This window comes from Carlito syrichta, unplaced genomic scaffold (assembly GCF_000164805.1).
Source record: "Carlito syrichta isolate Samal-C Ts95f unplaced genomic scaffold, Tarsius_syrichta-2.0.1 Scaffold303623, whole genome shotgun sequence".
NCBI classification, from domain to species: Eukaryota; Metazoa; Chordata; class Mammalia; order Primates; family Tarsiidae; genus Carlito; species Carlito syrichta.
Window position 1 is genome coordinate 321,703 of NW_007247719.1, and position 27,527 is coordinate 349,229.

General features: G+C 33.2%; 1 protein-coding gene across 1 annotated transcript in view; it reads left to right on the forward strand.

The window, feature by feature from the left end:
* Positions 1-12,303, forward strand: part of KLHL4 (kelch like family member 4) — a 146,330-nt gene extending 134,027 nt beyond the window's left edge. Inside the window, exons 10-11 of the mRNA XM_008058753.2 lie at positions 9,733-9,904; positions 11,397-12,303. Coding sequence (XP_008056944.1) covers positions 9,733-9,904; positions 11,397-11,456 — 232 coding nt within the window. The 3' untranslated portion in view covers positions 11,457-12,303. The remainder of the gene's footprint in view (positions 1-9,732; positions 9,905-11,396) is intronic.
* The last annotated feature ends 15,224 nt before the right edge of the window (positions 12,304-27,527 follow it).

Consider the following 27,527-nt stretch of genomic DNA (forward strand, 5'->3'; position numbering starts at 1 on the left):
CAGCCGGGCGTGGTAGCGCATGCCTGTAATTCTGGCTACTCGGAAGGCTGAGGCGGAAGGATCGCCGGAGCCCAGCAGGTCGAGGCTGTCGGGAGCAGCCACTGCACTACAGTCTGGGCGACAGAGTGAGACTCCAACTCAAAAATAAATAAATAAATAAATAAATAAATAAATAATCCATAGTTTTCTTTCTTTTAGTGTCCTTTTCTGACTTTACAGAATATAAAGCATATGTAGAACTCATTTTTGCGAAACTGATAGAATGAGTTTAGCCGAATAATTTTCTCTTCAATTTTTTGGAGCATTTGAGGAGTAATGATGTCAATTCTTCTTTAAATATTAAGTATAATTCACCAGTGACATCCTTTGGTCCTAGGAGCCTCTTCATGAAGAGGTTTTCTGATTGTATTATTTGAGTTTTATTTCTCTCACTCTCTTTTTCCCTTTTTCTATCTGGTTTAGGGCTTACCAAGTTTGTTGATCATTTCACAGATCCAACTTTTGGTTTTGTTGATTTTTAACTTTTAAAATCCTCTATATTATTTATTTCTGCTCTGATATTTTTAATATCCTTACTTCTGTTATCTTTAGGTTTAGTCTACTCTTCTTTTTATAGTTTCTTCTATGTAAAATTTGGTTGTTGATTTGTAATCATTATTTCTTTGTAAGGTGAGCATTCACAGTTAAATTTTTCTCATAGCACTGCTTTCTCTGCATTCTGTGTATGCCATGTATCTATTTTCATTTATCTTAAGATATTTTCTAATTTCTATTGTGATTTCTTTCATCCATTGGTTAAGATAATTTTTTAATTCCACACATTTGTGAATTTTGGGAATTTTTTCCTGCAGTTGATTTCTGGTTTATTTTCATTATAATCAGAAAAGACATTTTGCATGTTTTAAATCTCTTTTAAATTTATTAAAACTTTTTTGTGGCCTAACATATGCCTTATCCTGGTTAAATTTTCCATATTTACATAAAAATGCATTCTACTGTTGTTGGGTAGATTGTTATATATTCACACATACACACACATATGTGAGCAGGGGCATTTATTTTCAGTGTTTTGGAGCATTTGAGGAGGTCTGAAGATAATTCTTCTTTAAATGTTAAGTAGAATTCATCAGTAATACACACATACACACACATACATGTGTGTGTGTATTTGTAAGGTCCAATTGGTCGATAATCTTGTTTACTACTTCTATGTACTTGTTGATATTCTGTCTGATTTTAATATTCATAAATGATAGTGGAGAATTGAAGCTTCTTACTGTTATTGTAAACTATTCTATTTCTCTTTCTAATTCTTTCAATGCTTCAAATATTTAGGAGCATTAATGATTGGTTCCTATATGTTTCTCATTATTATATTTACTATATTAAATGACCCTTTTATTTTTATATGACTTCCTTTTTGTATCTTGTAACAGCTTTTGTCTTTAGGTTTATTCATATTTTATCTAATATTAGCATAGCCACCCCTGCTATTTTCTTACATATTAATTGCATGGAATATATTTTTCCATCTTTTCACTTTAGACCTATCTGTGCCCTTAGATTTAAAGTCATTCTCTTATAGACAGCATATAGCTACATCCTGCTATTTTTTCAATCCATTTGGCAAGGTATCCCTTTTAACTGGGCAGTTTTAATGCATTTACATTTAAATTAACTACTAATGGGGAAAAATTTACTTCCATTTCATTATTTATGTTCCATTTTTTTATTTTAAAGATGTGGGGTACAATTCAAGATTAGAGATACAAGTCTTCATCGTACAGGTAAAGTTTGGGTCTCCCTTTGGTCCCCACTTCACCTGGTTTGAGATCAGGTACCCTTGTTGATGTGCCCTTCCCCTGGCAGTTTTTGTCAATGCTAATTTTTTTAAATGTTAAGTAGAATTCATCAGTAACTGCTACTGCCAATCACTTTCTTATACTATTATGATACATGTTCAGGGGCTGCTTATGAGTGAGAATATGTGTTACCCAGTTCTTTGTTCCTGTGATAGATCACTGAATATCATAGACTCTAATGTCATAATTTTTTTGACCCTCATTTTCTCCCTCAAGCCTTTCTTTGTGTTTAGTTGATTTTTGTCAGCGACAAGTTTTGATTGCCTTCTGAATTACTTTTATATATATTCTGACTATTTGTTCTGTGGTTACCAAGGGTATTATGTATAACATTCTAAAAGTTAATCAATTTATTTGAAACTGATATCAACTTGACTTTTATCACATAAAAATATTATATACTACTCTCCCCCATGCCTATGTTATTGATTTTACAAATTATGTCTTTATATTTTGTGTACCTATTAACATACATTTATAACCATTTTTATCCTGTTTTTTGTATCTGCTCATGCATTTACTTTTATTATAAACTTTATATACCCATATGGCTTCAACTTATTGTCTAGGACTCTTTCACTACAACTTGAAGAATCCCCTTTAAATTTTCTTGTAGGACAGTTCTAGTGATAATGAACTTTGTTACTCATTTTTTATCTGGAAATATATTAATTTGTCTCTCATTTTTGAAGAATAATATAGTCAGATATAGAACTTCCAGCTGACTTTTTCAGTAATATATTTATATAGGAAATATGCATATATATCTAATAGCTATGTGTCTTCTATATCTCTATATATCTATGTAAGTACACACATACACACACACACACACACACACACACACACACACACGTGTTCCTACTGCCTTTAGTCTTCCAAAGTTTCTGCTGAAAAATTCATTAACAATATTATTGAGAATTTCTTGTATGTGACAAGTTGGTTTTATTATTGTACTTTCGATATTGTCTTTGAATTTTGATAGTTTGATTATAATATGTATTGGTGAGAATTTTCAACTATTATTTGTTCAAATATTCTTTCCTCATCTTTCTATTCTTTTTCTGAGATTTCCATAATTCATATATAGGTGCACTTGATGTTGTCTCATAAATCCTTTAGCCTTTGTTCACTTTTGCTTAGTTCTTTTTGTTCCTTAGACTCAATAATTTCAAATGACCTGTTGTCAAGTTCACTTACTTTTTCTTTTGCCTCTTGAGTCTCCTGTTGAACCCCTTTATAAGTTTTTCAATTTAGTCATTTCATTTTTTTAGCTGCATAATTTCTGTTTGACTTTTTTCTTATATTTCTTTTTCTCCCAGTTGACATTCTCATTATATTATATACCATTTTACTGACTTTGCTCCAGTATGTTTTTTGTTGGTTCTTTTTTTTTTTTTTTTTTTTTGGTTCTGAGCATAAATAAAACAGTTATGTCCTTGTCTTTTAAATCAAACCTTTTTTCCTACAGGGGCAAGGGAAATTTCTGGAGCTTTATTTTGTTTTTTAATGGACTTTTTTGTTGTTTGTTTTCTTGTTTGTTTGTGTGTTTGTTTTTGTTTTTCTGCTTCTTTGAATGCTTCATGGTCTTTTCTTGAAAACTTGGCATTAAAAAAAAAAGACAGCTTTCCGAGTCTTTGCAGATTGGCTTCATACATTGGAAGATTATCTTAATTAATTAGCAGGTCATTTTCTGTGCCTGGGATCAGCCCAAGATGAAGGCTTGAGGTTTTCTCAGGTATTGTTTCTCTCTCTCTCTCTCTCTCTCTCTCTCTCTCTCTCTCTCTCTCTCTGTGTGTGTGTGTGTGTGTGTGTGTGTGTGTGTGTGTGTGTGTGTGTATGTGTGTGTTTTCCCAAATACCTGACTACTTTCAAAATATCTGGATTTCCCTAAGAGTCTGAGTCTTGCTGCTTCTCAGGGTCTTAGCTATTCTAGTCTATTCTTCGAACATTAATCTCTTACTCTATTTGTTTTCAGATCTGTAGTCTCCCTGTGACTTTCATGAACCATGTGTTGCTTGCCACAGTTTTTCTTAGTTTAGATCTGACCTGTGTAGTTAGGTGACATAGAAGTTACTAGGCAGCACTTAAACAGTTAGATCTATCTGCTCCTTTTTTTCAAGTTGAAAAGAGAGAACTGGGGCTTGCCCACTGCATCCCTCAAACGACACCAATTTATGGTCAGAGGAGGTAAGGCAAGGTCAAGTAAAAACTCCATAAAATTTTCTACTGATTTAAATGTGGATTTTTCCTGACTAGCATTTACTTTATTAATGTGAATCTTTGGTTGATTTTCATGGTTGTTTTAAAGTAATTTTAACAAGTCTCTGTATAGTGTTTCTGTGAAGGAATGAGATCCTGGAGCTTCATCTATCATTCTTATTGACATCACTCCCCAGTGATACTACATTGACAACAAGATTAAAAACCATTTGAAAATCACTTTGAGTTGCTGGTATATTTAAAAGATAAAGCTGATATCTCTTTGCTCTTTACTTATATCCAGATATACAATGCTAGAATTATATGTAGTTACACATGGAAAATATTTTGAAAATTTCGTGCATCCCTATCACATTACAGAATGGAAATTATGGTCCTTTATAGTTAAATGAAAAATAGTTTGAGGTATAACATGCTTTTCATACATGCGGAGTTTGTCAAAGTATGAAAGCAATCATATTTGGCTTTCCTTTTCAATTTAAAACCAAAAGTTTGCTATAGTACCTCAAGATAATGGACAAAATTAAACTTTCAAGTCAATCGTTTCTACTTTTATTTGTACAGAATTTCATCATGCATACCAAATTTTAAGCATATACTGTATGTGTGTGTAAGTCCGTAACTATGGGGAATCATATTTTCCTTTTAGAAAGACTCAAATAATACCATAGACTCAAAGTTTGTTAAAATAGTACTGCAAATAATTGAGAGAGATTCCACTGAAATTTAAAATTGCCTAAATAATTTATTGTTGTCTTCTGTAGATCATAAAACTTATAGACAGCACACAACACACAAAAATTTTAGAACAAGTCTGCCTGTCAAACAAATGCACACATACGCTTTTAAATATCCATATTTACATTCAAAAAAGGTAAGTGAAACAGTTTTTAATTTGAGTAATGATATCCAGACACTGAATTATGTTCTTTTGCACATAAGAATATTTATGGTTCTATACCTAAGAACCATATATGTATAGCTTCTTTTTAAGAATCTTGCTAGTGGACAAGAATAAATCACCTCTTATAATATAAATAGATAATATCAGAAGTCTTTATATTTGAAAAAACACAATTTGATCAAAAGTGCAAACAAATCCATGTAAAAAATAAGTATGCTATCTTTTTTTTAAAGAGCTTATTTCTTTTTATTGCTGAGTAGCATTCCACTATATGGGTGTCCACAGTAAGGATTTTTTAAATTTATTTTTATTTTTTTGTTTTGAAGAAGTGAGGTACAATTTAGGGTATACAAATGTTCATTATGCAGGTACACTTGTTGATAAGGTATGCCCCCGACTCCAGCAGTTTCCCACTACTGCCAATTCCAACCTTTCCCCTCCCCCGGCAGTTTCCAACTACTGCCAATCCCTTTCTTATAGTATTATGATAATTGTTCAAGGTCCGCTTAAGAGTGAGAACATGTGGTACTCAGTTCATTGTTTCTGTGATAGATTACATTAACACTTAAAACTATATTGATGTAATAAATTCACCAGAGGGAATTTAAAGAGGAAAACTGATGTGGAGAATCCACGTTGTTCTTTACAGAAAGAATAAATATTGCCTAAAAAGATTTTATACAAAATAACACAATATTGTACAAAATTATAGATAACAAAAGGGAATCCTAAAGATTTGTTACTAGGAAAATAACACATGACTTCCCAAAAATTTCATCTGTCAAAAAGTAAATCATGAAAATATATTCAAGAAGTAAATCATGTAAATATATAGACAGAGACACAAATAATTTTATGAGCTCTTGTGATAGCAATTTTATTGTAATACATTCAAATAGAAGTTTTTTCTTTAAGTATGCTAAAGTCTATGCTTTTTGTTCTATTGCATTTTGGAGGTCTTTTGTTGAACTTTACTAGTATAACTTGTTTTGCATTAAGTTGGCTCCCTGGATCTACATGTGTGGAATGACATAAGTTTATTTGGTTACCAAAAAAAGAATACATTTCACAAGGAAAAATATGGAATACTTGAAAGTATTTTAATTAAATCAATGTCTTCTTTTTCACTATTATATGGCAAACATTTTCCTAGCTTTACTTTGTGAACCCATGAAACTGTGGCATTCTGTATTAGAATTTGAAAGAGGGTAGAATTAGGCTGCAGATTTTAGCATTGTAGCATATTCACAGTAAAATCAGCCTTATAATGGTTTAAAATGTCTATATCAATTCAAAGAGGCTTTTTACACATATCACTAAAAATATGAATTCAGTTTATATTTTCTGATGAAGTTTGTGTTACAGACTACAAAATTAGATATTTGCATGCATACCCAAATGTACTTAATGTAGTTAAATGTTTAACCTTATCTGCTGACATAATTACTTTCTTAAACTAACTGATTTTGAAAATGTACATACTCTCATTTTTTTGATGAGAAAAAGAAATTTTTACATACTAAAAGAATGTATAGTATACTAATCAAAAGCATTGAATTAGGTGACAGACAGAATCAAATTCCACATCTATTATTTACTAATTATATGACCTTGACCCAGTTACTTTATATCTCTAAACATTAGTTTTCTAATGTGAAAATTGAAAGTAATACTAGTATCAAATTTATAGATTATAAGATATAAAAATTTAATGCACTTAGCACATTGCCTGCCATATGTTAAATATTCTGTAGAAGTTAGTTGCAGGGCTTTTTTTAGTGTTATTGCTGTAATATTATTAAAGCATTATTGAGATTACTAACATTATCCCCTTATTGTCATTTTCCTTCAAAGTATCTTGAGAAAATGGCTAGTGTTGAAGTATAATCTTCAAAGAGTTAAAATCATGACTTTTAAACAAGTATAAAGTGACACTTTTTATGCTTGTAGCAGTAGATCACATATACCTCATAAATATGTACAAATATTGTATATCAATTAAAATTTTAAATACATAAACTGAACATATGTCAAATATTTTGTGATTCGTTTATTAATAAAGTAACTCTAAAATGTTAAAACAAGTTCAAAAAAGTATTTGAATAAAAGACATTTAGAGAATTAGTAATGGTGAAAAACATTTTAATAGATGTAAAAATAGTTAAAATTATATAGGACAATAAAATGGAATATTTGGTAATCATTAGTTCTACATAGTAGAAATTGATTCTGTATCAAACAAAATTTATTTGTATTGTTATGGAAGAGAATCACAGGAAAATTCAGTTTTTTTACAGCTTAACTTCCATACATGCTAACTGTAAAATAGTTTTTTCAGCAGAAGATTAATCAAAGATGCACTCTATGGAACCAGATAATTCTGTTTTTCATGTTTGACCAATTTTCCTGATTATTTTATGCTAAAGCACTTTTGACCTACCTAGTCTTGTAAGAGTCTCTTATCCAATTATTTTAACAGTTTCTAAAACCATCACACTGGTTAGGTCAAGAATTACTGCTACTGTAATGTTAATAAGAAAAATGAGGCAAGAAATCAAGCAAATTATCCCTAATTACATTAAGTGGAAGAATAAGTCCATGACTCAATTTTATTTCCAATAGAATATATACGCTTATGTTGAGTGAGGGGAAACAGAAAGCAAAAGAGAAACGAAAAGGGAAGAGAAATGATGATATTTTAGTTTGAATATAATATAGTGGTAAGCTTTTTTAAAAATAGCTATACTTGTGTATTATTACATATGGTAACCATTTTGCCAATTTTTTCTTCTTCAAAAGATTCAACCATCCCTAAACTCCTCTTGTTAACCAAGCAGCATCCAGATATTATTAACATTAACCAGATTTTAAGCATTAGTTGCTGTGCCCATGCAGAAAAGTCTTGTGTCTTGGGATGCATATCTGTAAGCAAATTTTTATGTGAGTTCTGTTTTACCATTCATATATGCGTGTGCCCCAGCTGTTTGCTGAGTGCAACATCAATTATGCTGTTGTTTTGAAAATTCGGTTTACCTAGAGCAGGGATTCACAACTTTTGGACCAGGGACCAGTAGCAGTCTGTAGCCTGTTCAGAACAGAGTCTCATGGCAGGAGGTGAATGGTGAGCAGGTGAGCAAAGCTTCATCTGTATTTACAGCAACTCCCCATCACTTGCATTACTGCCTGAACTCTGCTTTCTGTCAGATCAGCCATGGCATGAGATTTTCATAGGAGCACAAAACTTATTGTGAATTGCACATATGAGGGATCTAGGTTACATGCTCCACCTGAGAATCTAATGCCTGATGATCTTAGGTCGAGCTGAGGTGGATATTGGAATATAATAACAGTAGAAATAAAGTGCACAATAAATATAATGAGCTTGAATATTCCAGAAACCATCCCCCACCACTGGTTCATGTAAAAATTGTCTTCTATGAAACTAGCCCCTGAAGCCAAAAAGGTTGGGGACCACAGAGCTAGAGTTCTAAGTTTTACTATACTATAACATTAGAAGTTATGGTAATATTCCACATGCCTTTCAATAATATAGAATAAGTTTTGAGGCTGTTTTAATTACTGCTGATTTCAGATAGTATTTTTAGAAATCCTGAATGGGAGGCCAAGTTCATATGGAAGCTAAGATCAGATGATTTAAAATATGATTAAAAAGATAAAAACAGTATTAAGAGTAAGTAATAGAAATATAAGTAAACTAGTAGAAGTTGATACATTAAAATATATTTTTAATTAAATCTTTATATTAGACTTTTACAAGTGGGTCAATGTAAAATTAGAGAACAATTCCATATATCATTATGTGAGTTTTCTTTATTGTTCCTCTTTCAGATTTTAGTGATATTTATGTTTTTAAATAGGTTTCAAAGGTAGGAAAGAATATTAGTATTACTGAGTTCTTTTTCATTCTGCTTTCTGGAAAGGTTTGGGGATAAGGAGTTAACTTTAGATTAAAATGGAAGAAAATATCTTAGACGTCTGTGAAAATAAATGAGAGCACTTAGAGAAAAGCACTGGATAAAGCTATGACCATTCTAGCTGCAAATAGTATTAAAACCAAGGTGCTACACTTCATAAGTAAAACTAAAACAAAAAGGCAATTATATTAAAGTTTACTACTTTAAAATGTGAGCTCTCATACAAATAGTATCAGACATCTCGTGTATAAGTTTGATGAACAAAGAATGTGAAAAAAATCAAAAGCTCTTCAATCAGAATACTATATGAAAGAGGAAGCATTTTCCATATACTGACAGGATCTCAATATGTAAAATTTCTTCAATGAGAACCTGAGTACTGATTAAAGAAATGTATATCTTGGAAAATAAATACTTCTCTGATATGCTTTGACAGACCTCTGGTGGCTGAAGGGAATTTTGCCATGTACACATCCTTAACATTTATTAGGCAATTTACACCTTATTTTGTTTTGTTTTTGGAATTTATTTCCCAGAAACTTATGACCTGACAAATGTAACATATTTGGAACATTGTGGTTTTCTATTTTATGAAAAGAGCTTCTACTTCTTTGTTAATATAAAAAAGAACATATGCATAATATCCCAAAAAACATATTAATGCCACTTTTCTATCACTTCTATACACTTGATATTTTTAATGTGTTTTTAATTTCATTCTTTAAATAGCATAAATTATTAATGACTATTATTTTCAATTATAAATCCATTGGCCTTCCTTTCTCAATTGTCTTTCTAAACTTCTTAGATATGATCCAAAAAGTGACTCATGGTCAACTGTGGCACCTCTGAATGTACCTCGAGATGCTGTTGCGGTATGCTCTCTTGGAGACAAACTCTACGTGGTTGGAGGATATGATGGACATACTTATTTGAATACTGTTGAGTCATATGATGCACAGAAAAATGAATGGAAAGAGGTAATCACATCAAAAAATTAAATTGCTATATTTCAGTTTTTAAACGAACATTTAAAAATTATTTTTGGAATTAATTTCATCATCTTTCTCTCTACTACTTAAAAATATATTTTCATGAAATTTATTGTATGTATTTTATCTATGCCTTAGAAAATTACTAGTTAATCTAGTTGATCATTAGCAAGATTTGTTAATAAAGGGAACAGATTATTCTCTTGACTTCATGAAAGTATTCCCTTCACAAAAAAACAGTGAATCAGATTCAATAATTCAAGAGCATTATCCTGACCAACCTTGTATGTATCTATTATAATTTAAGAACTAAAGGACAATGTCCTCTTCTACAAATGTCTGGCCTGATTATTGGCTGGTGCCTAGGAAAATAGACTTCCATTTTTTCCTTTAGAATTAATGCAAACTGCAATACTTCGAACTTCCTCAGTCACTCAAGTAACTTAGTGCACAGTAGGAGCCTAGAATTAAACCCCCTTCAATAGCCTGGGCATCTAATTAAATATATTTCAAGGGGAATACAAAAAAAAATACTAACATGGCATCTTGGAGATGTTTTGTCAGTGAAACACTAGAATTACTCCAAAATATCTCATGGAATTTTGTTTAATAACTGATGCATTTAAAATGAAGTATAATTAGCTCCTTACTATATTCACAACAGGCGAACCTTGTATTTGGTACCTAACTTCACCTTCCCTTGTATTGACTTCATGCTACTATTTACTCTATAGGGTACAGTTGGGTACTGTTCTAAATGAATAGGTGTCAATATAATGACAGCTAATAATGGGTTTCTATCTTTCTGCACAAACAATCTGACTCATTAAGACTCTCAAATGGATTGTTTCCAGTTTTGGGCTATACTATTGAAGCTGCAGTGAACATTAAAGAAAAAAAATTCTCAAACACACTCAAATCCTATCATGTGCTTAGGACCAACCAGAAATGGATGGGAAAAAATTAGCTAACAAGGGCTTAGGTCAAATACAACAATTAAAATGTTTGACTAATCTTGTGGAATTTACTTTTTTTGAAGATGGTAGACCAGCAAGTAAGAGACTTAGACTGTGTTCCTGGATCTGTCACTGTTTTATCATGTGATCTTAAAAAGAGTGAAAAAGAAATAAAGGATAGTAGGATTATAGCTAATGTGTGCCATATTATTGTATTCATTATCTTGTCTCACCCTCACAAAACCTTTGAAGGATGAACATGATTAGCTCTAATTTTTCAAGTGAGAAAATTATCAGAGAGATGAATCTTACCCCGTATCATCTGATCTTCAACCATTTTGAATGTCTATACATTCTAAAGACTGTTCTTTCCACCACACTGACTATTATTTGGACTACAAATTCCCTTATTTTTATACAAGCTTAAATTAAACCAGACTAAGTAAGAACTTTTTAAATTCCGACATTCCATATTATGCTAAGGCAAAGTTCAGAAAGTGTTTATTTTCTTATTTTTGTTATAGGAAACTCCTGTTAACATTGGAAGAGCTGGTGCATGTGTTGTAGTAGTGAAGCTATCCTAAAGCTCCCTTTATCAAAGCAAATGAAACTGAATCATTTCAAGAAACGGGATATCAGAAGAAGAGAGAAAGAAAAAAACGTGTTATTATATGCACTTAATAATTAAACTGGAAAATAATTTTGTCATTATTACACATAATTATAATTATTCTCGTTTATGAAGCCAAAACGAGTTTTTAAACCTGAATGACATGAGGGTTAAGAGTATGTGTTGTCACAGCTCATAATATGAAAGAAAATCCAGTAGTTTAGGTTTATCCTCATTACTATAAAATGTTTAAATAGTAAATAAAAATTGATGGCGATCAAAGTGTTAGATTTCAAAAACAAAATGTACTCTTATCTAGAATACAATTTCATATAAAAGAGAATATCTAAAACTTAAAATAGAAAGTCTGATTTTCAGTAGGATATCAGTCTCTTATTCAAACAATATCCTCAACAACTGAATTAACACCTCATATTTATCAAGAGGACAGATCTTATTGTGTTGAGGCTAAAAAACTGGCTCATTGACAAAATTTGTTATGCTAATCACAGTATGTCAAAATTTTTACAAGCTTACTTTTTTTCAGTAACCATATGCCAGAGCACACATATAGATTTCTTAACATATTGTCTTGATAGATTTTTTTTTACCAAGAAAGTATTATTGTAATTTAATATACACAATCCATCCAACAAAATAGTGATATTTATCATATTGATGTAAACTGTGACCTCAGCTTCAGAATGTCAGGGCCTAACTTGTATAGAACTTAATATTCTCCTCAAATATTTATGTGAACGCTGTAAACAAATATAATTAAGTTAAACATGTTTTCAAAACAAAATAAGACCATTACCTTGCTAGACTCTGGTGTAGCCATGTGCTCTTTGAGCTATGGCTGTTGCCATGCTTTCTGGCTTTGGCCCCCTCTCCCACTCTGGGGAAATTAACTCCCTCCCTTTCTCTCTCTCTTTCTCTCTCTCTCTCTCTCTCTCTCCCTCTCTCTAATTTTCTATCAAATAAAATATATTTTCTAATCTAAAAATAATAATAATAATTTTTAAGGTTTATTAAAATTGAAGATGTTACACAATGTTAACTCACGGAAACACAGTAATGCTCAATATGCATGGTCAATTCTATAGTTATATTTTATGTACCAATACATGCTTTTCTGTTAATGTTATATATATCCAGTAGAAAATTTTAAGGATATGTACATGATACAAAAACATTTTTAAGTAAAAAAAAAAAAAAAAGCTACTTGGGTAGTATTTTATCTTTAATTCTTACTTCCATTTATTCCATTTACTTTTAAAATTGTTTAAGATGAAATATTGAAAAAATTTTAAACTAACTTTTTGTAAATGTTCAATTTTAAAATTTCTACAGTAAGTTCTTTTAAACAAACTTTGTATTGTAGATTGTGCAAACCACAAATAAAATCCAGAGAGATGCTTGTAAAATATACTACTTTTTAAGTTTTAAGAAAAAACAACATAAATTGTACAAACTTATTTGTACTTTGACAAATTGAATTTAAATAAATCTATATCCTCTAGTTATAAAGAGTGTGGCTTTGGAATATGTCATGTACAACTTGAATGGACTTTTGAATGGACTTTTGATATGACATTTCTCTAACAGCTAAAATATTTAAATACAAAAATAAAATTCTCCACTTGTGTATTTTACACCTGTCATTGTCTCTAATTCTAAACAGAAGTCTGCAGACTTCTCTAGTTCTAGAGGCAGAGATGGAGACATAGAGAGACTGTAAAACACACATACAACCTTGTTGGATCTTTTAAATTCACACTTTATTGAAATCAATGTAGAAGAGCTACTTAAACTTTTGTGCACAGTGTGGCCTGTCGTGATAAATGAGAATGTGAGCTTGTAAGCAAGAGAAATGTCAAAGGACCTATTACAGCCTAATTTACCAGTGCTCCAGTAATAGCTAGACAGTACCAATATGTCCACATCATACCTGGTCAAGCAAGTTGAGATTGAATACCATCTTCTTGATGACAACTGGACTTGCTTCAGTTTGATTAAGTATTAGCTCATAGAAGAGACATGTATGTTTCCCAGGGCTACCACTGTATAGCTTCATTTGAAGATTGTGTTTAGATCACTATGACTGTCGTAGTTTAAATAATTTTTTCTCCAAAACTCGTGTTGAAAATTAATTCACAATGTATTGAAAAATGAGGCTTTTTAAAGGAGATTGTGCCATAAGAGCTCTGCCCTCATTACTGACTTAATCCATTAATGGATTATTATAAGAGTGGGATTGGTAACTTTATATAAAAAAGGAAAAGAGACCTGAGCTAGCACACACACGTGTGATACTATGTGCTGCTTTGGGATTCAGCAGAGTGCCCCCACCAAGAAGACTCTCATCAGATGTGTCCCTACAACCTTGGAATTCTTATACTCTATAAATGAAAGAACTAAATTTCTTCTCTGTAAAAATTACTCAGGATTAGTTATTGTGTTATAAGCATCAGAAAACACAACCAGGCATGGTGGCATGCATCTGTAGTTCCAGCTACTTGGAAGACTGAGGTGGAAGAATTGCCTAAGCCCAGCAGGACAAGGCTATAGTGGTTGTGAGCATACCACTGCACTCCAGCCTGGGCAACAGAGTGAGACTCCAACTCAAAAAAAAAAAAAAGCATCAGAAAACAGACTAAGACAAAGCTTTAGCTGAGCCACTGAAATCTGAGCACGTGTGAAAAATCAAAATGGAGAAATGGAGAGTCCCAGGAAACTAAAATATATCTACTTATCCCAGTCAAACCTAGTTAGGAAAATGAAGTACCAAGGGGCAGGGTCCTTGCTGCCGTGCCTTAGTGAAGATGACCTATCAGGACGGGTTTAAGCAAACAAAGATAGGAAAGGGAATTGTTAATCAAAATATCCTTTCATCAAGTGTAAGGACTCGCAAATGTATATACTATACTCAGATTAGAAAGACAACAATGCTTCTTGATTTTTCTATAATCACCATGACCATGTTCATGATTCTCTACCCTGCAGGTTTCAGAAATCATGATGATGATTCTCCAGACAACACCATCAGCTACCTTCCCTGTATTTCCACAGGGCATGTGAAAACTTGACTCAGACATGGCTACTGCCAATTTCTAATGTGATAAGAGCACTTAAAGACAGTTTACCTTATCAGTACCAAATTTAACATGACAAACTTTTCTGATTTTAGATTTTCTCTTACATTCCTAAACAAGACTCCTACCTTGTGATCTTAGTCTAGGAAAAGGAAAAAAAGCCATAAAACATGTTTATTCAGCTGTCACCATTTTATGTCCACTTTCTCTTAACCACTTTTATTTGAGGTAGCAGGGATACATTTTTTCAGTTACTTTTCCTATTGAAAGGAACTTTCTTTACATCATCATATCTCCTTCACTAGAGACACTAAGCTCCAACCAAAATGATGGAAGGAACATCTCCTCTCTCATCTGTGGAAGACACCACATGACCTACTTAATCCATTGGCATGGCTCTCCACATAACAAAACAAAGCACACCAGCTTTCTTTTCTTCTTCTTTTTTTCATTTTAAAGATGTGGGGTACAATTCAGGTTAGGTAAACAAATATTATTTACACAGGTATTCTTGTTGACAAGGTGTGCCCCTCACTCCCCTGGCAGTTTCTCTCAACCTCCAATCCCACCTCCCCTCCCCTGGCAGTTTCCCACTATTGCCAACCCCTTTCTTATAGTAATATGATAATTGTTCAAGATCTGCTGATGAGTGAGAACATATGGTACTCGTTCTTTGTTTCTGTGATAGATCACTGAGTATGGTAGACTCTAAATCCATCCAAGTTGCTACATAGTCCATATATTTTGTCCTTATTTATGGCTGCATAATATGCCATTGTATATGTACTACATTTTTTATCCTATCCACCTTTGATGGGTAGCATGGTCGATTCCATGTTTTTGCTATTGTGAATAGAGCTGCAACAAACATGCATATGCAGGTATCTTTTTGGTGGAATGATTCGAGTTCCTCTGGGTATATTCCCAATATGGGGATTGTTGGGCCATATGGAAGGTCAATTTCTAGTTCTTTCAGTAATCACCATACTATCTTCCAAAGAAGTTGCACTAGTTTGCATTCCCACCAGCAGTTAGAAGCATTCCTTTTTCTCCCCATCCTTGCCAGCATCTGTTGTTGTTTTATTAAAGATGACCATTCTTACTGGGATTAGGTGGTATCTCAGTGTGATTTTGATTTGCATTTCTCTGATGAATGGTGAGACTGAGCACTTTTTCATGTGTCTGTTGGCTATCCATATATCTTCTTTTGGATAGTGTCTATTCAAGTCTTTTGCCCACTTTTTTAATGGGACTGCTTGGTGCCCTAGTGATATATACATAAATTAAGGCTAAGTTTATGGAATTTGTATGAAATATAGATCTATGAAATTTAAATCATATTCCAAGTGATAGAGAATCAAAATTTTATGGCCTTGCCTCTACAAAGGCTAGTTGAATGTGCTAAGTTTACATTTTATCTAAGACCATGGAGATTCTCATTCAAACAGTCTTGTTCCATATGCTAAATTCAGTATACATCTGAGTAGTTAAACAAACCTACCTGGACCAGAACTAATTAGATCTTATCAGAATGGGGACACAGAAGCTCTGGTTATCAAAGCACAATTAGTCTTATTTTAAAATAAACCCAGACCTGGAAAGATAAAATTAAATAGAGATCGTAGAAAGTCATACATTTGCAAATCCACTTTGATTTTTCTCAATATTGTCACATCTGCACTAGTGAGATGAGGCTGAAAAACAGTCATTCATTAGAACCTTCCTGGCTAATCCAATGCATAGTGACTTAACCGATTGAAGAAAGAGCTGAGTCAATAGAAACAGATAATTCTCTCCCTCAAAACTATAATCTCTCTGATAGCTTTAGTTTTATATTATAGTATCCCCAGTGCCTGTCACAAATTCTAGTATAAAATAGACATTCAATAAATATTGTGGAAAAATAAAGAAATATACTCTTTGATGGAATCAAAGACCAAGTATTTTATAAGAATGAGATTCAAATAATAGCTCATGAAGCATGACAGAATAAGCAAAAACTTGTCCTCTAATACAAACACGCATTTAAAACAGAAGCACAAGATAAAATACCACAAAATGTCCAGGAACACAGCTAAACTCTAAAAAAAAAAAGTCTACTTTTCAGATGCTAAAAACTGAGGGGGAACTTGGAAAAGAATAATAAACTCACATGGTAATTGAGATAACAGAGTTAATTAACTTAGCTATAAGCATTAAGGGTACAAGTTTTAACAGCAACATGTAGACAAGAATTATGAATGGCTTTGAGACTGTTGCTAGGTGAATAAACTCTGAAACATCAGAAATGAACACCTTCAGCATTTAAAACAATACTTAATTGGGAAGATAAAATAGCAGATGAGGAACAGATTTAAAAAGGTAATAAACTGGAGGGAAAATATGAGTACACTGCACAGAATACAACACAAAAAGTTCAAAATATTAAATTTGAAAAAGGTTAAGAGAATGAATAGAAGATAGAAGAAGGTCACATTTGAGATTCTGCACATTAAAGAGTGAATTACATTGATGTTGACAACTTCACTGTAAAGTTTAAATGGAAAAGCAAAATATACAAAATAGTCAACATAATACTAAGAAAATAAAAATTGGAGAACTGATATAACCCAACTACATCTTACTATAAACTACAGTAACCAAGACAGTGTGGAATTGGTTAAAAAAAAAGATAAATGATAAATAGATCAGTAAAATAGTATAGAAATCCTAGAAATATACCTATATAAATATATCCAACTTATCTTTAATAAGAAACACAGGCGATACAATAGAGAAAAGACAGACTTTCAACAATTGATGCTGGAAAAGCTAGACATCCACATTAAAAAAATAAATCTGGACACAGGCTTTACGCTCTTCATAAAAATTAACTACAAATGGATCACATATCTAAATGTAAAATACAAACTCAATCTGTCAAGGAAGATCTTTATCCTAATAAAGACAATATGAATCTAGGAAAGGGTTGAAGAATAGTATAATCTAATTTGCATTCTGAAAAGATGGCTGTCTTGGAAGATGGATTGGAGAATGGTATAGTAGTCAAAATCTAAAGTGACCCTCAAGATATCCACTCCCTGGTGTGCTCTCTTCATATAATTCCCTATCCTTGAGTGTGGGAGGAACCTATGAATATGATGGGTTAGTTTCTCCATTGGATAGGTTATATTATATGGCAAATGATGATGGAAAAGATACTCCTGTGCTTGAATTATATTATATATAAGACTGTATCTTAGAATACTGGGGTGGTAGAAGGATGAAAGTCAGTGATATGTGTTCCTACTGGTATGGAAGAAATCAACTGTCATCTTTATGGAGAGGACCTATGGCAGGAACAGCAAGAGGCCTCTAGAACTGAAGATAGCTTCTAATTGATGATGAGCAAGAGAGCAGGGACCTCAGTCTACAACCACAAGGAACTGAGTTCTGCCAATATACCCATGAGCTAAGTAAAAGGCCTTGAGCTCCAGAAAGGAACATTACCCAGCCCCCATCCTTGAGAGACCCTGAGCAGAATCCATCCCACCTGTACCTGACTCTGACCCACAGAAACTGTGAGGTAATAAATGAGTGTTGTTAAAAAAAAAAAACCAAAAAATTCCTAAGAAATAACATAAATGACAATCTAGATGGCCTTGAGTTTGGCAATGACTTTTTAGATACAACATCAAAAACACAATCCATGAAACTAAGAAATGATAAACTGGATTTCATTAAAATCAAAAATATCAGCTCTACAAAAATCACTTTCAAGATAATGAAAAGAGAAACTACACTGAGAGAGAATATTTGTAAAAGACACATGATAAAACATACAAAGAAGTCTTAAAAATCAATAATAATAAATCAAACAACCTGAATGTACACTGTCTCAGCTCTAGCTGCTATACCAAAAATACTATAAACAAGTTGATTTATAAACAACAAAAATATATTTTGCACAGTTTTGGAGACTGGAAGTCTAAAGTCGGGGTGCCAATAGAGTTGAGTTCTGGTGAGAGCCCTTTTTCATGTTGCAGATTGCTAACTTTTCTTTGTATCTTCACAAAGTGGGAGTAAAGGGAAACATATTCTCTCTGGATTCTTAGAAGTGTACTACTCATATTCATGAAAGTTATGCCTTCATTTAATCCTAATTACTTTCCAAAGCCCTTATCTCCCAATGGCATCACAATAAGGGGTATTTTTTAATATATGAATTTAGGAGTATACATTCAGTCCATAGAATTTGGCCCCTGAGCCCCCAAAATTTATGAACTTCTCACATGTAAAATACATTAATTCCATTCCAACACCCCAAAACTCTTTCCAGAATCAACTCAAAAGTCTAAAGTTTAAATTTGGGTCATAGTTCTGAAGGCTGGAAACTCCAAAAGCATAGCACCAACATCTAACAAGTGTTACCATACAGCAGAAGAGTAGAAAGTAGAAGTCAACTCACTAAACAGAGAGAGAAAATCTGGCTGAAACTATTTTATTAGGAACCCACTCCTCTGATAACTAACTCCCAAGATAAAGGCATTAAACAATCCCCCTTATTACCTAATAAACCTATTAAAGGCCCTACATCTTAATATTAATGAAATGGCTAATTTCTAACATATGAGCTCTGGGAAGCACATTCTAATCATAGCAGAATGAGTCACATAGCACCCACCAATAACTGGAAATGGGCAAGGGAGAAATGACTTTTTAGTCCTGAAAACAAATGAGACCCAGATATAAATAAGCACTAGTACATTTCTATAGTTCTCCCTTGACCTGTAGCTCAAAAGATTTTAAATTATTTTTATGCATCAGTAGTAAAGCCCACATAAAAATAATCAATCAACATAATAACCACATTAATGGAATAAATTAATAAAATGCCAAATAATTTCAATTGATGCAGAAAAAGCATTGATAAAATTCAACACTATTTTATAATTTTAAAATTTCAAGAAATTAGAAATAGAAGGGAACCACCTCAACATAATTAAGGCCAAATATGTAAAGTCTACAACTAACAATACTCAATAGCAAACTGCTAAAAGATTTCCCTCTAAGATCAAGAACAAGGCAAGAACTCTGTTTCTACCATTTCTCTTTTACATAGTAGGGAAAGTCATAGCCAGATTAGTCAAAAAAATTGGAAAAGAAGAAGCAAAATTATCTTAGTTTGCAGATGACAAGATCTTATATGTGGAAAACCCTAAAAATGTTGCCAAAAAAACATGTTAGATTTGTTAGAATAAATAAATTCAGCAAAGATGCAAGATATAAGTCAACATCTAAAAACCAGTTATAAACCGGGCTAGGTGGCTCAGCATGTAATCCCGCACCTTTGGGAGACTGAGGTGAGTGGATTGCCTGAGCCCGTGGGTTAGAGACCCACCTGGGCAGTGAGACCTCATCTCTACAATAAATCAAAAAATCAGCCGGAGTGGTAGCCCATGCCTGTAATTCTGGCTACTTGAAAGGCTGAGGCGGAAGGATCACCAGAGCCCAGCAGGTTGAGGCTGCGGTGGCCGGGAGCGGCCACTGCACTCCAGTCTGGGCGACAGAGTGAGACTCCAACTCAAAAAATAAATAAATAAAATAAATAAATAACAATACAAATGAGTTATAGTTCTATACACTAAGAATGAACAAAAAAATTAAGAAACAATTTCATTTGCAATAGCATCAAAATGAATAAAATACTTAAGAAAAATTTACCCAAGGATAGAGCACTAAAACCTATAAAACTTTTCTGAGAAGAATCAAATGGCACAAATAAATGGAAAAATATTTCTTTTTCATGGATCCGAAGATGCAATATTGCTAAAATGTGAATAATACCAGTAATGATCTACAAATTCAATACAATTCTTATCAAAATTTCAGTGAGGTATTTTGCAGAAATAAGAAAATTTATCCTGAAACTCATATCAGTCTCAAAAGTTACCGAATAGCAAAAGTAATTCTGAACAAGAACAAAGCTGGAGAATCACACTTACTGATTTTCATAACTCATGACAAAACTACAGTATTAAAAAGAGCATGTTACTGGCATAAAGGCAGACATATACAATGGAACAGAAGAGAGTCCACAAATAAAACCTTACACATATGGGTAAATCATGTTTTATAAGGTTGCCAAGTCCAGTCAAGGAAAAAGACAGTTTCAATAAATGGTGCTGAGAAAAATTGGATATCTGTATTTTAAAAAGGAAGTTGAATGATTATTTTTATTCTTACATAAAAATTAGCTCAAATTATCAAAGCCATAAAGTAATAAATAAAACTATGAAATGTTTAGAGGAAAATATAATGGAGAAGCTTTGGTCAAATAGATTCTATGATGACTTCTTGGATGTGATACAGAAATCACCAGGGTGATGGTTAATTTTATGTGTCCAATATTACTGGGCAGGGACAACCAAATAGCTGGTAAAACATTATTTTACGGTGAGTTTATAAGAGTGTTTCAGGATTATATTGCATTTGAATTGTTAGACAGAGTAAACAAGAGCACCCTCTCCAATTACTGGTGAATTACTTCAAAGAAGGAAACATCACAACCCAGCACTGCTGCCCAGTGCCACCCCATATCATGAGCTGCCCTTCTCAGTCACTCCAGGTGTGGCTCTGGAGGAATCAATGTGGCTTAACTGCACCCAACAAAACTATGGAAGTGTGGATTTTATAGGACAGATTTTATAGGATGTCTCCATATAGATTTTATAGAATGTCTCAAACTTCAACGGTACCCAGAAAGATAACAGCTGCAGGGGTAGGCCACTGCAGAGAGCCCCCGCTACAGCAATGTCCAGCAAATCTATGAGGGTATGGCCATCCAGAGCTTTGGAGGCAAGCAAAGCAGGAAGAGGAGTGGATATGAAAGGGAAAACTTTGCCTCAGTGAATCTGAAGGGCAGAGGATTGAGCCAAAGAAAATTATTCTCAAACATTAAGGTTTTGAACTTGCTTGGGACCTGTCACTCCATTTTTCCCTATTTTTGTAAATCTTTTTTAAAAATGTGAATGCCTATCCTATACCTGCTCTCCCTTTGTATTTGAAAGCATATAACGTATTTGATTTCACAGGTTCACATCTGGAGAACAATCTGCCTCGGAATCAATTATACTTTGAGTCTCACTCATATCTGATTTAGGTTCATTTAGATGATACTTTAAACTTTAGAATTTTGAGTTGATGCTGAAGTGTGTTAATATTTTTAGAGTTATTGGGATGTAATGAATGTACTTTGCATGCAAGAAGGACATGAATATTAGAAAGCCAAGGATGGAATGCTATGGTCTGAAAGTGTATGCCTTCTCAAAATTCGTATGCTGAAATCTAATCACACAGTGTTGTAATTAAGAAGTGAGGCTTTTGGGAGGTGATTAGGTCATGAGGGCAGTCCTCACAATGTGAATAATATCCTAATAAAAGAGACCTCAGAGAGCTGCTTTGCTCTTCCACTGTATAAGGACACAGTTAAAGAGGCCTCTTACTAGACACTGAATTTGTCGTCCCTCTGATCTTGGAAATTCCAGTCAATGAACTGTGAACAATAAATTTCTGTTGTTTATAAATTACACAGTCTACAGCAGTCTGAACAAACTAAAGCACTCAAGGATTTTTTTCTCTTTATTTTTCCTTGTGATTTATTTGACCTATTGGTTGTTCTGGAATATATTTTTTAATTCTCATATAAATGTTAATTTTCCAGCTTTTTTTCTGTTATTGATTTTTAGTTTCATACCACTAGGGTTTGAAAATATGGTAGATATGATTTCAATATATTTAAATTTGTTAAGATTCATTTTTGGCTCAACATAAAATCTATACTGGAGAACATTTTCTGTGCACTTGAAAAAATGTGTATTCTGTGACTGTTGGGTACAATCTGCAAATGTCTGTTAGTTTCATTTTTTCGATAGTGTAATTCAAGTTTGCTGTCTCCTTATTGATATTCTGTTTGAATGACCAATCCATGTGGAAAATGGGGTATTGAGATCCCCTACTATTATTGCATTTCAATTTCTTTCTTTAGTTCTGCTATTATTTACTTTATATATTAAGGTGCTTTGATGTTGGGTGCATATGTAATTTAAATGATTATATCTTCTTGACAAATTGACCTCTTTATCATTATATAATAATCTGTCTCTTATGACAATTTCCAAATAAGTTCTTTTTTATCTAAGTTTAGCCACCTCTGTTCTCTTTTGGCTACTTTTTGCATGACATATATCTATCCCCTAACTTTCAGCTTATGTATGTATTTAAGGCTAAAATGAGTTTCTTATACATAACGTATAGATGGATTTTGTTTTATCCATTTAGCTATTCTATGCCTTTTGATTGGAGAATTTAATTCACTTGCTTGTAAAGTAATTATTAATACTTAAGAATTTACTATTTTCATTCTGCTCATTATTTTCTGACTTTGTTGTAGCTTTTAGTTTGCCATTCTTCTCTTGCTGTCTTTTTTGTGTGAATTGATGATTTTTTTGTAGTGTGATATTTTTATTCATTTCTCTTTATATTTTGTGTATTCCCCACAGATTTTTTTTCTTTGTCTTCACCACCAGGCCTACACAAAACACTCCTATGTGTGAAAGTGTTTTTCAGCTAATAGTAACTTAATTTCAACTGCATACAAAAACTCTACACTTTAGCTTCTCCTCCTTCTGCAGTTTACATTAATACTGTCACTATTTACATCTTTTCTATGTTGTACATGCACTAAAAAATATTGTAACTATAGTTATTTTGGCATCTTTATAGTATAACTTTTATAGTACAGTTAAAAGATTTATGCACCACTGCTACAGTGTCAGAGTATCTGAATTTGACTAGAATTTTACCTTTACAATGAAATTTTACTTTTATCTTTTCATGTTATTTTTGAACTTTTATTTCAAATTGAAAAACTCACTTTATCATTTCTTGTAAAACAGATCTAGTAGTGATGATCTTACACAGATTTTGTTTTTCTGAGGAAGTTCTTATTTATTCTTCATTTTTGATGGACAGCCTTGAGGAGTATTGTATTTTTGGTTGGTAGATTTTTTAAAAGAACTTTTAATATAGCATCTCACTCTCCCCTAGTCTGCATTGTTTCTAACGCTAATCTTATGGAAGTTTGCTTGTATGTGATGGGTTGCTTTTTCCTTGCTTCTTTTAAAATTCTCTCTTTAGCTGGGCTCAGTGGCTCAGCCTGTAATCCCACGCCTCTGGGAGGCTGAGGTGAGTGGATTGCCTGAGCCCGCAGGTTCGAGACCCGCCTGGGCAGCAAGACTTCATCTCTACAATAAATCGAAAAAATCAGCCGGGAGTGGTTAGCGCATGCCTGTAATTCCGGCTACTTGGAAGGCTGAGACGGAAGGATCACCGGAGCCCAGCAGGTCAAGGCTGCGGTGGCCGGGAGTGGCCACTGCACTCCAGTCTGGGCGACAGAGTGAGACTCCAACTCAAAATAAATAAATAAATAAATAAATAACATTTTCTCCTTGCCTCTGACTTTTACAAATTTCATTTTAAGGTGTCACAGTAAATATCTTTTATATTTAATCTATTTGGGGTTCAGTGTGATTCATAAAACTGTATGTTTATTTCTTTCATTATATTTGGGAAGTTTTATGTCATTATTTATTTAAATAAGATTTCTACCCATTCTCTTTTTCTTCTTCTGAGACTCGATAATACATACCTTTATTCACTTCACAGTATTTCATAACTCCTGTAGTTTTTGAGTTGTTTTTTTTTTTTTTAGTCTTTGCTTTTCTTTTTGTTACTCTAACTGGGTAATTTCAGATGACCTATCTTCAAGCTTAGTGATTCTTTCTTTGGTTTAAGTCTGCTGTTGATAATCTTTATGAAATTTTCCATTTCACTCATTGTGTATCTTTTCTAGTGTTAGTTACTACCAAATAATCCTGCTAAGGCAATAATCAGGCGCATACCAACCAAATTTCAGTTCATTTTGTATAAAAATTGCATGATATGGATGCCAGAGGGAACTGTGACAAAGAGAAGCTTTCAATTACACTGTTTTTTCTTTCAAACATTTAATTTTGGGGGAGAGGTATCATATCATTTTGTTTTGCCCTACCAAACTGGGAACATATTTATATTCCTACAGTTTTGGCTAAGAGAAAATCACATAGTGCTAATGATACCAAGATATATAACCCCTAAATATCAAGATATTGAACTTCTGTGCTTTTTGACAAAAACTAACAAGTGTTCAGCAATTTTTAAAAAAGACATCCAGAAAACATAGGTGAAGACTTAACACTAGATTTATTTAGAAAGGTAAAAATTTTCAGTTTTAAAAAATTTTCACTCTTTTTTTATTGTCATTTGGGGTCAGATGAGTCACTCTTGTGTGTCTAATTAAATTTTATTAGTTATCATCCCAAGTGTTAGATGAAACATAACTTTTTATTTTACACTGTTGTATAGTAACAGGGGTCAAAAAGTACTCTCAGGGCAAAAGGCTATTCTTATTAACTGAAAGATTCGGAGAGATGCTTCAGTGATTACATGAAGCAAATTAAGGCAGAGAACACAGGCCTTGGTATACAATTAAAAGTCAGGAATGTAAATACTTGATTTAATTGTATAAGCTCATTATTGAGGCATATTTAAAACTCTGGAATGCTGGGTTTTAAAAAGTTCACTAAAATGAGCTTCTTTCAAAGTAACGTGCATTAGATGAGACAAGGTGAGGTTAATTCAGAGTGTTAGAAAAGCAGTACTTTTGGGGTCATATCAATGTTCCATCACTGGCTTTTTGTTTTTTATTTCATAAGATAAAAAATGCTGTATTACAATGACAGAGTTGAGTAGTTGCAACAGAGGCTGTAGTCTACAAAACATCAAATATTTACTTTGCAGTAACATTTGTTGACATCTGGAATATTTTATATATACTTAGATGCAGGGTTCCATATCGTTCAGCATGACATTCAGTGTAAAGTGTCAGGATCATAACTCACTGTAAACTCAAACTCCTGAGCCCAAGCAATCCTCCCACCTCAGCCTCCCAAGTAACTTGGAATATAGGTGCATGCTACTATGTCTGACTTAGGAGTATATTATAGGAAACATCTTTCTTTATATATATATAATATTTTTTATTATGATATTGTGGGTTACAGTTAAGGGTTAGGTATACAAATATGCTTTCGGTCAGGCACCCTTGTTGATAAGAGGTGTCTCACCGTACCCAGACAGATGTTTACTACCCTTAACCCCATCTCCCCCCCGCCCATAGTTTCCCACCACTGTCAGTCATTTTCTTACGGTAATATGTTGGATGATCAAGGTCCACTATATGAGTGAGAATATGTGATACTCAGATCTTTGTTTCTGTGAGAGGTCACTCAGTATCATAGACTCTAGTTCCATCCAGGTTGCTGCAAAATTCATGATTTTGTTCTTTTTTATGGCTACGTAGTATTCCATCGTGTATATGTACCACATTTTTTTTAATCCAGTACTCTATTGAAGGACACCAGGTTCTTGCTATTGTGAAAAATGCTGCAATAAACATATAGGTGCAGATATCTTTTTTATAGAGTGATTTGAGTTCTTCAGGGTATATTCCCAGTAGGTGGATTGCGGGGTCATATGAGAGGTTGATATTTAGAGCTTTTAGGAATCGCCACACTGTTTTCCACAGAGGTTGCACTAGTTTACACTCCCACCAACATTGTAGAAGTGTTCCCTTTTCGTCACACCCTCTCCAGCAACTGTTCCTTTTTGAGTTATTGATAATTGCCATTCTGACTGGAGTTAGGTGGTATCTCAGTATGCTTTTGATTTGCATCTCCTTGAAGATTAGTGAAGTTGAAGATTTCTTCATGTGTCTGCTCGGATGTCTTCCTTTATGAAGTGTCCATTCATATCTTTTGCCCACTTTATAATGGGGTTGTTTATTTTTTTATTGTTTTTCTTTTCAGCACGTTTAAGTTCCTTGTAGATCCAAGATGTTAAGCCTTTGTTGGACCTGGAGTTGCCAAATACTTTTTCCCAGTCTGAAGGCTATCTCCCTGCTCTCTTGATGGTTTCTTTGGCTTTGCAGAAGCTTGTCCGTTTAATGAGGTCCCAGTTGTCTATCTAATCTCTTATGGCCTGTGGGTTTCCAATTTTGTTCAGGAATTAGATGCCAGTTCCAATTTCCATGAAGGTATGTCCTTCATTTTCTAAGGTTCTTATGGTTTGAGGTTTTACATCTAGGTCTCTGATCCATTTGGAGTTAATTTTGTGTATGGGGATAGACAGGGGTCCTGTTTCAATCTTCTGCATGTGGTCAGCCAGTTTTCCCAGCACCATTTAATGAATAGGTTCTTCTCTCCCCAGTGGTAGGTGGTGGAGGCTTTGTCGAAGATGAGTTGGTTGAGAAATTGAGGTTTTGCTTCTGGAATCTCAATTCTATTCCATTGATCTATATGCCTGTTCCTATACTGATACCAAGCTGTTTTGATGATTGTAGCTTTATAGTAAAGTTTGAAGTGTGGTGATGTGATACCACCTGCTTTATTTTTTATTTTTTATTTTTTGCTGAGGATTGTTCTGGCTATTCTTGGTCATTTGTGTTTCCATATGAATTCTTGTGTTGTTGTTTGTAGGTCTGAGAAGAATGTTGCTGGTAATTTGATGGGTATCGCATTGAATCTGTTGATTGCCTTAGGCAAGATTGACATCTTCACAATGTTGATTCTTCCAATCCATGAGCATAGGATATTACTCTACTTATTTTTGTCATCTTTTATTTCTTTGAGCAGTGTTTTGTAGTTTTCATTGTAAAGGTATTTCACGTCTCTGGTTAGGAAGATGATCCCAACATATTTCACTTTTTGTGACTGTTGTGAATGTAATTGTGCTTTTCATTTGGGTTTCTGTTTGTTTATTATTGGTGTAAAGAAATGCAATTGTCTTTTGCACATTTATTTTATATCCTGAGA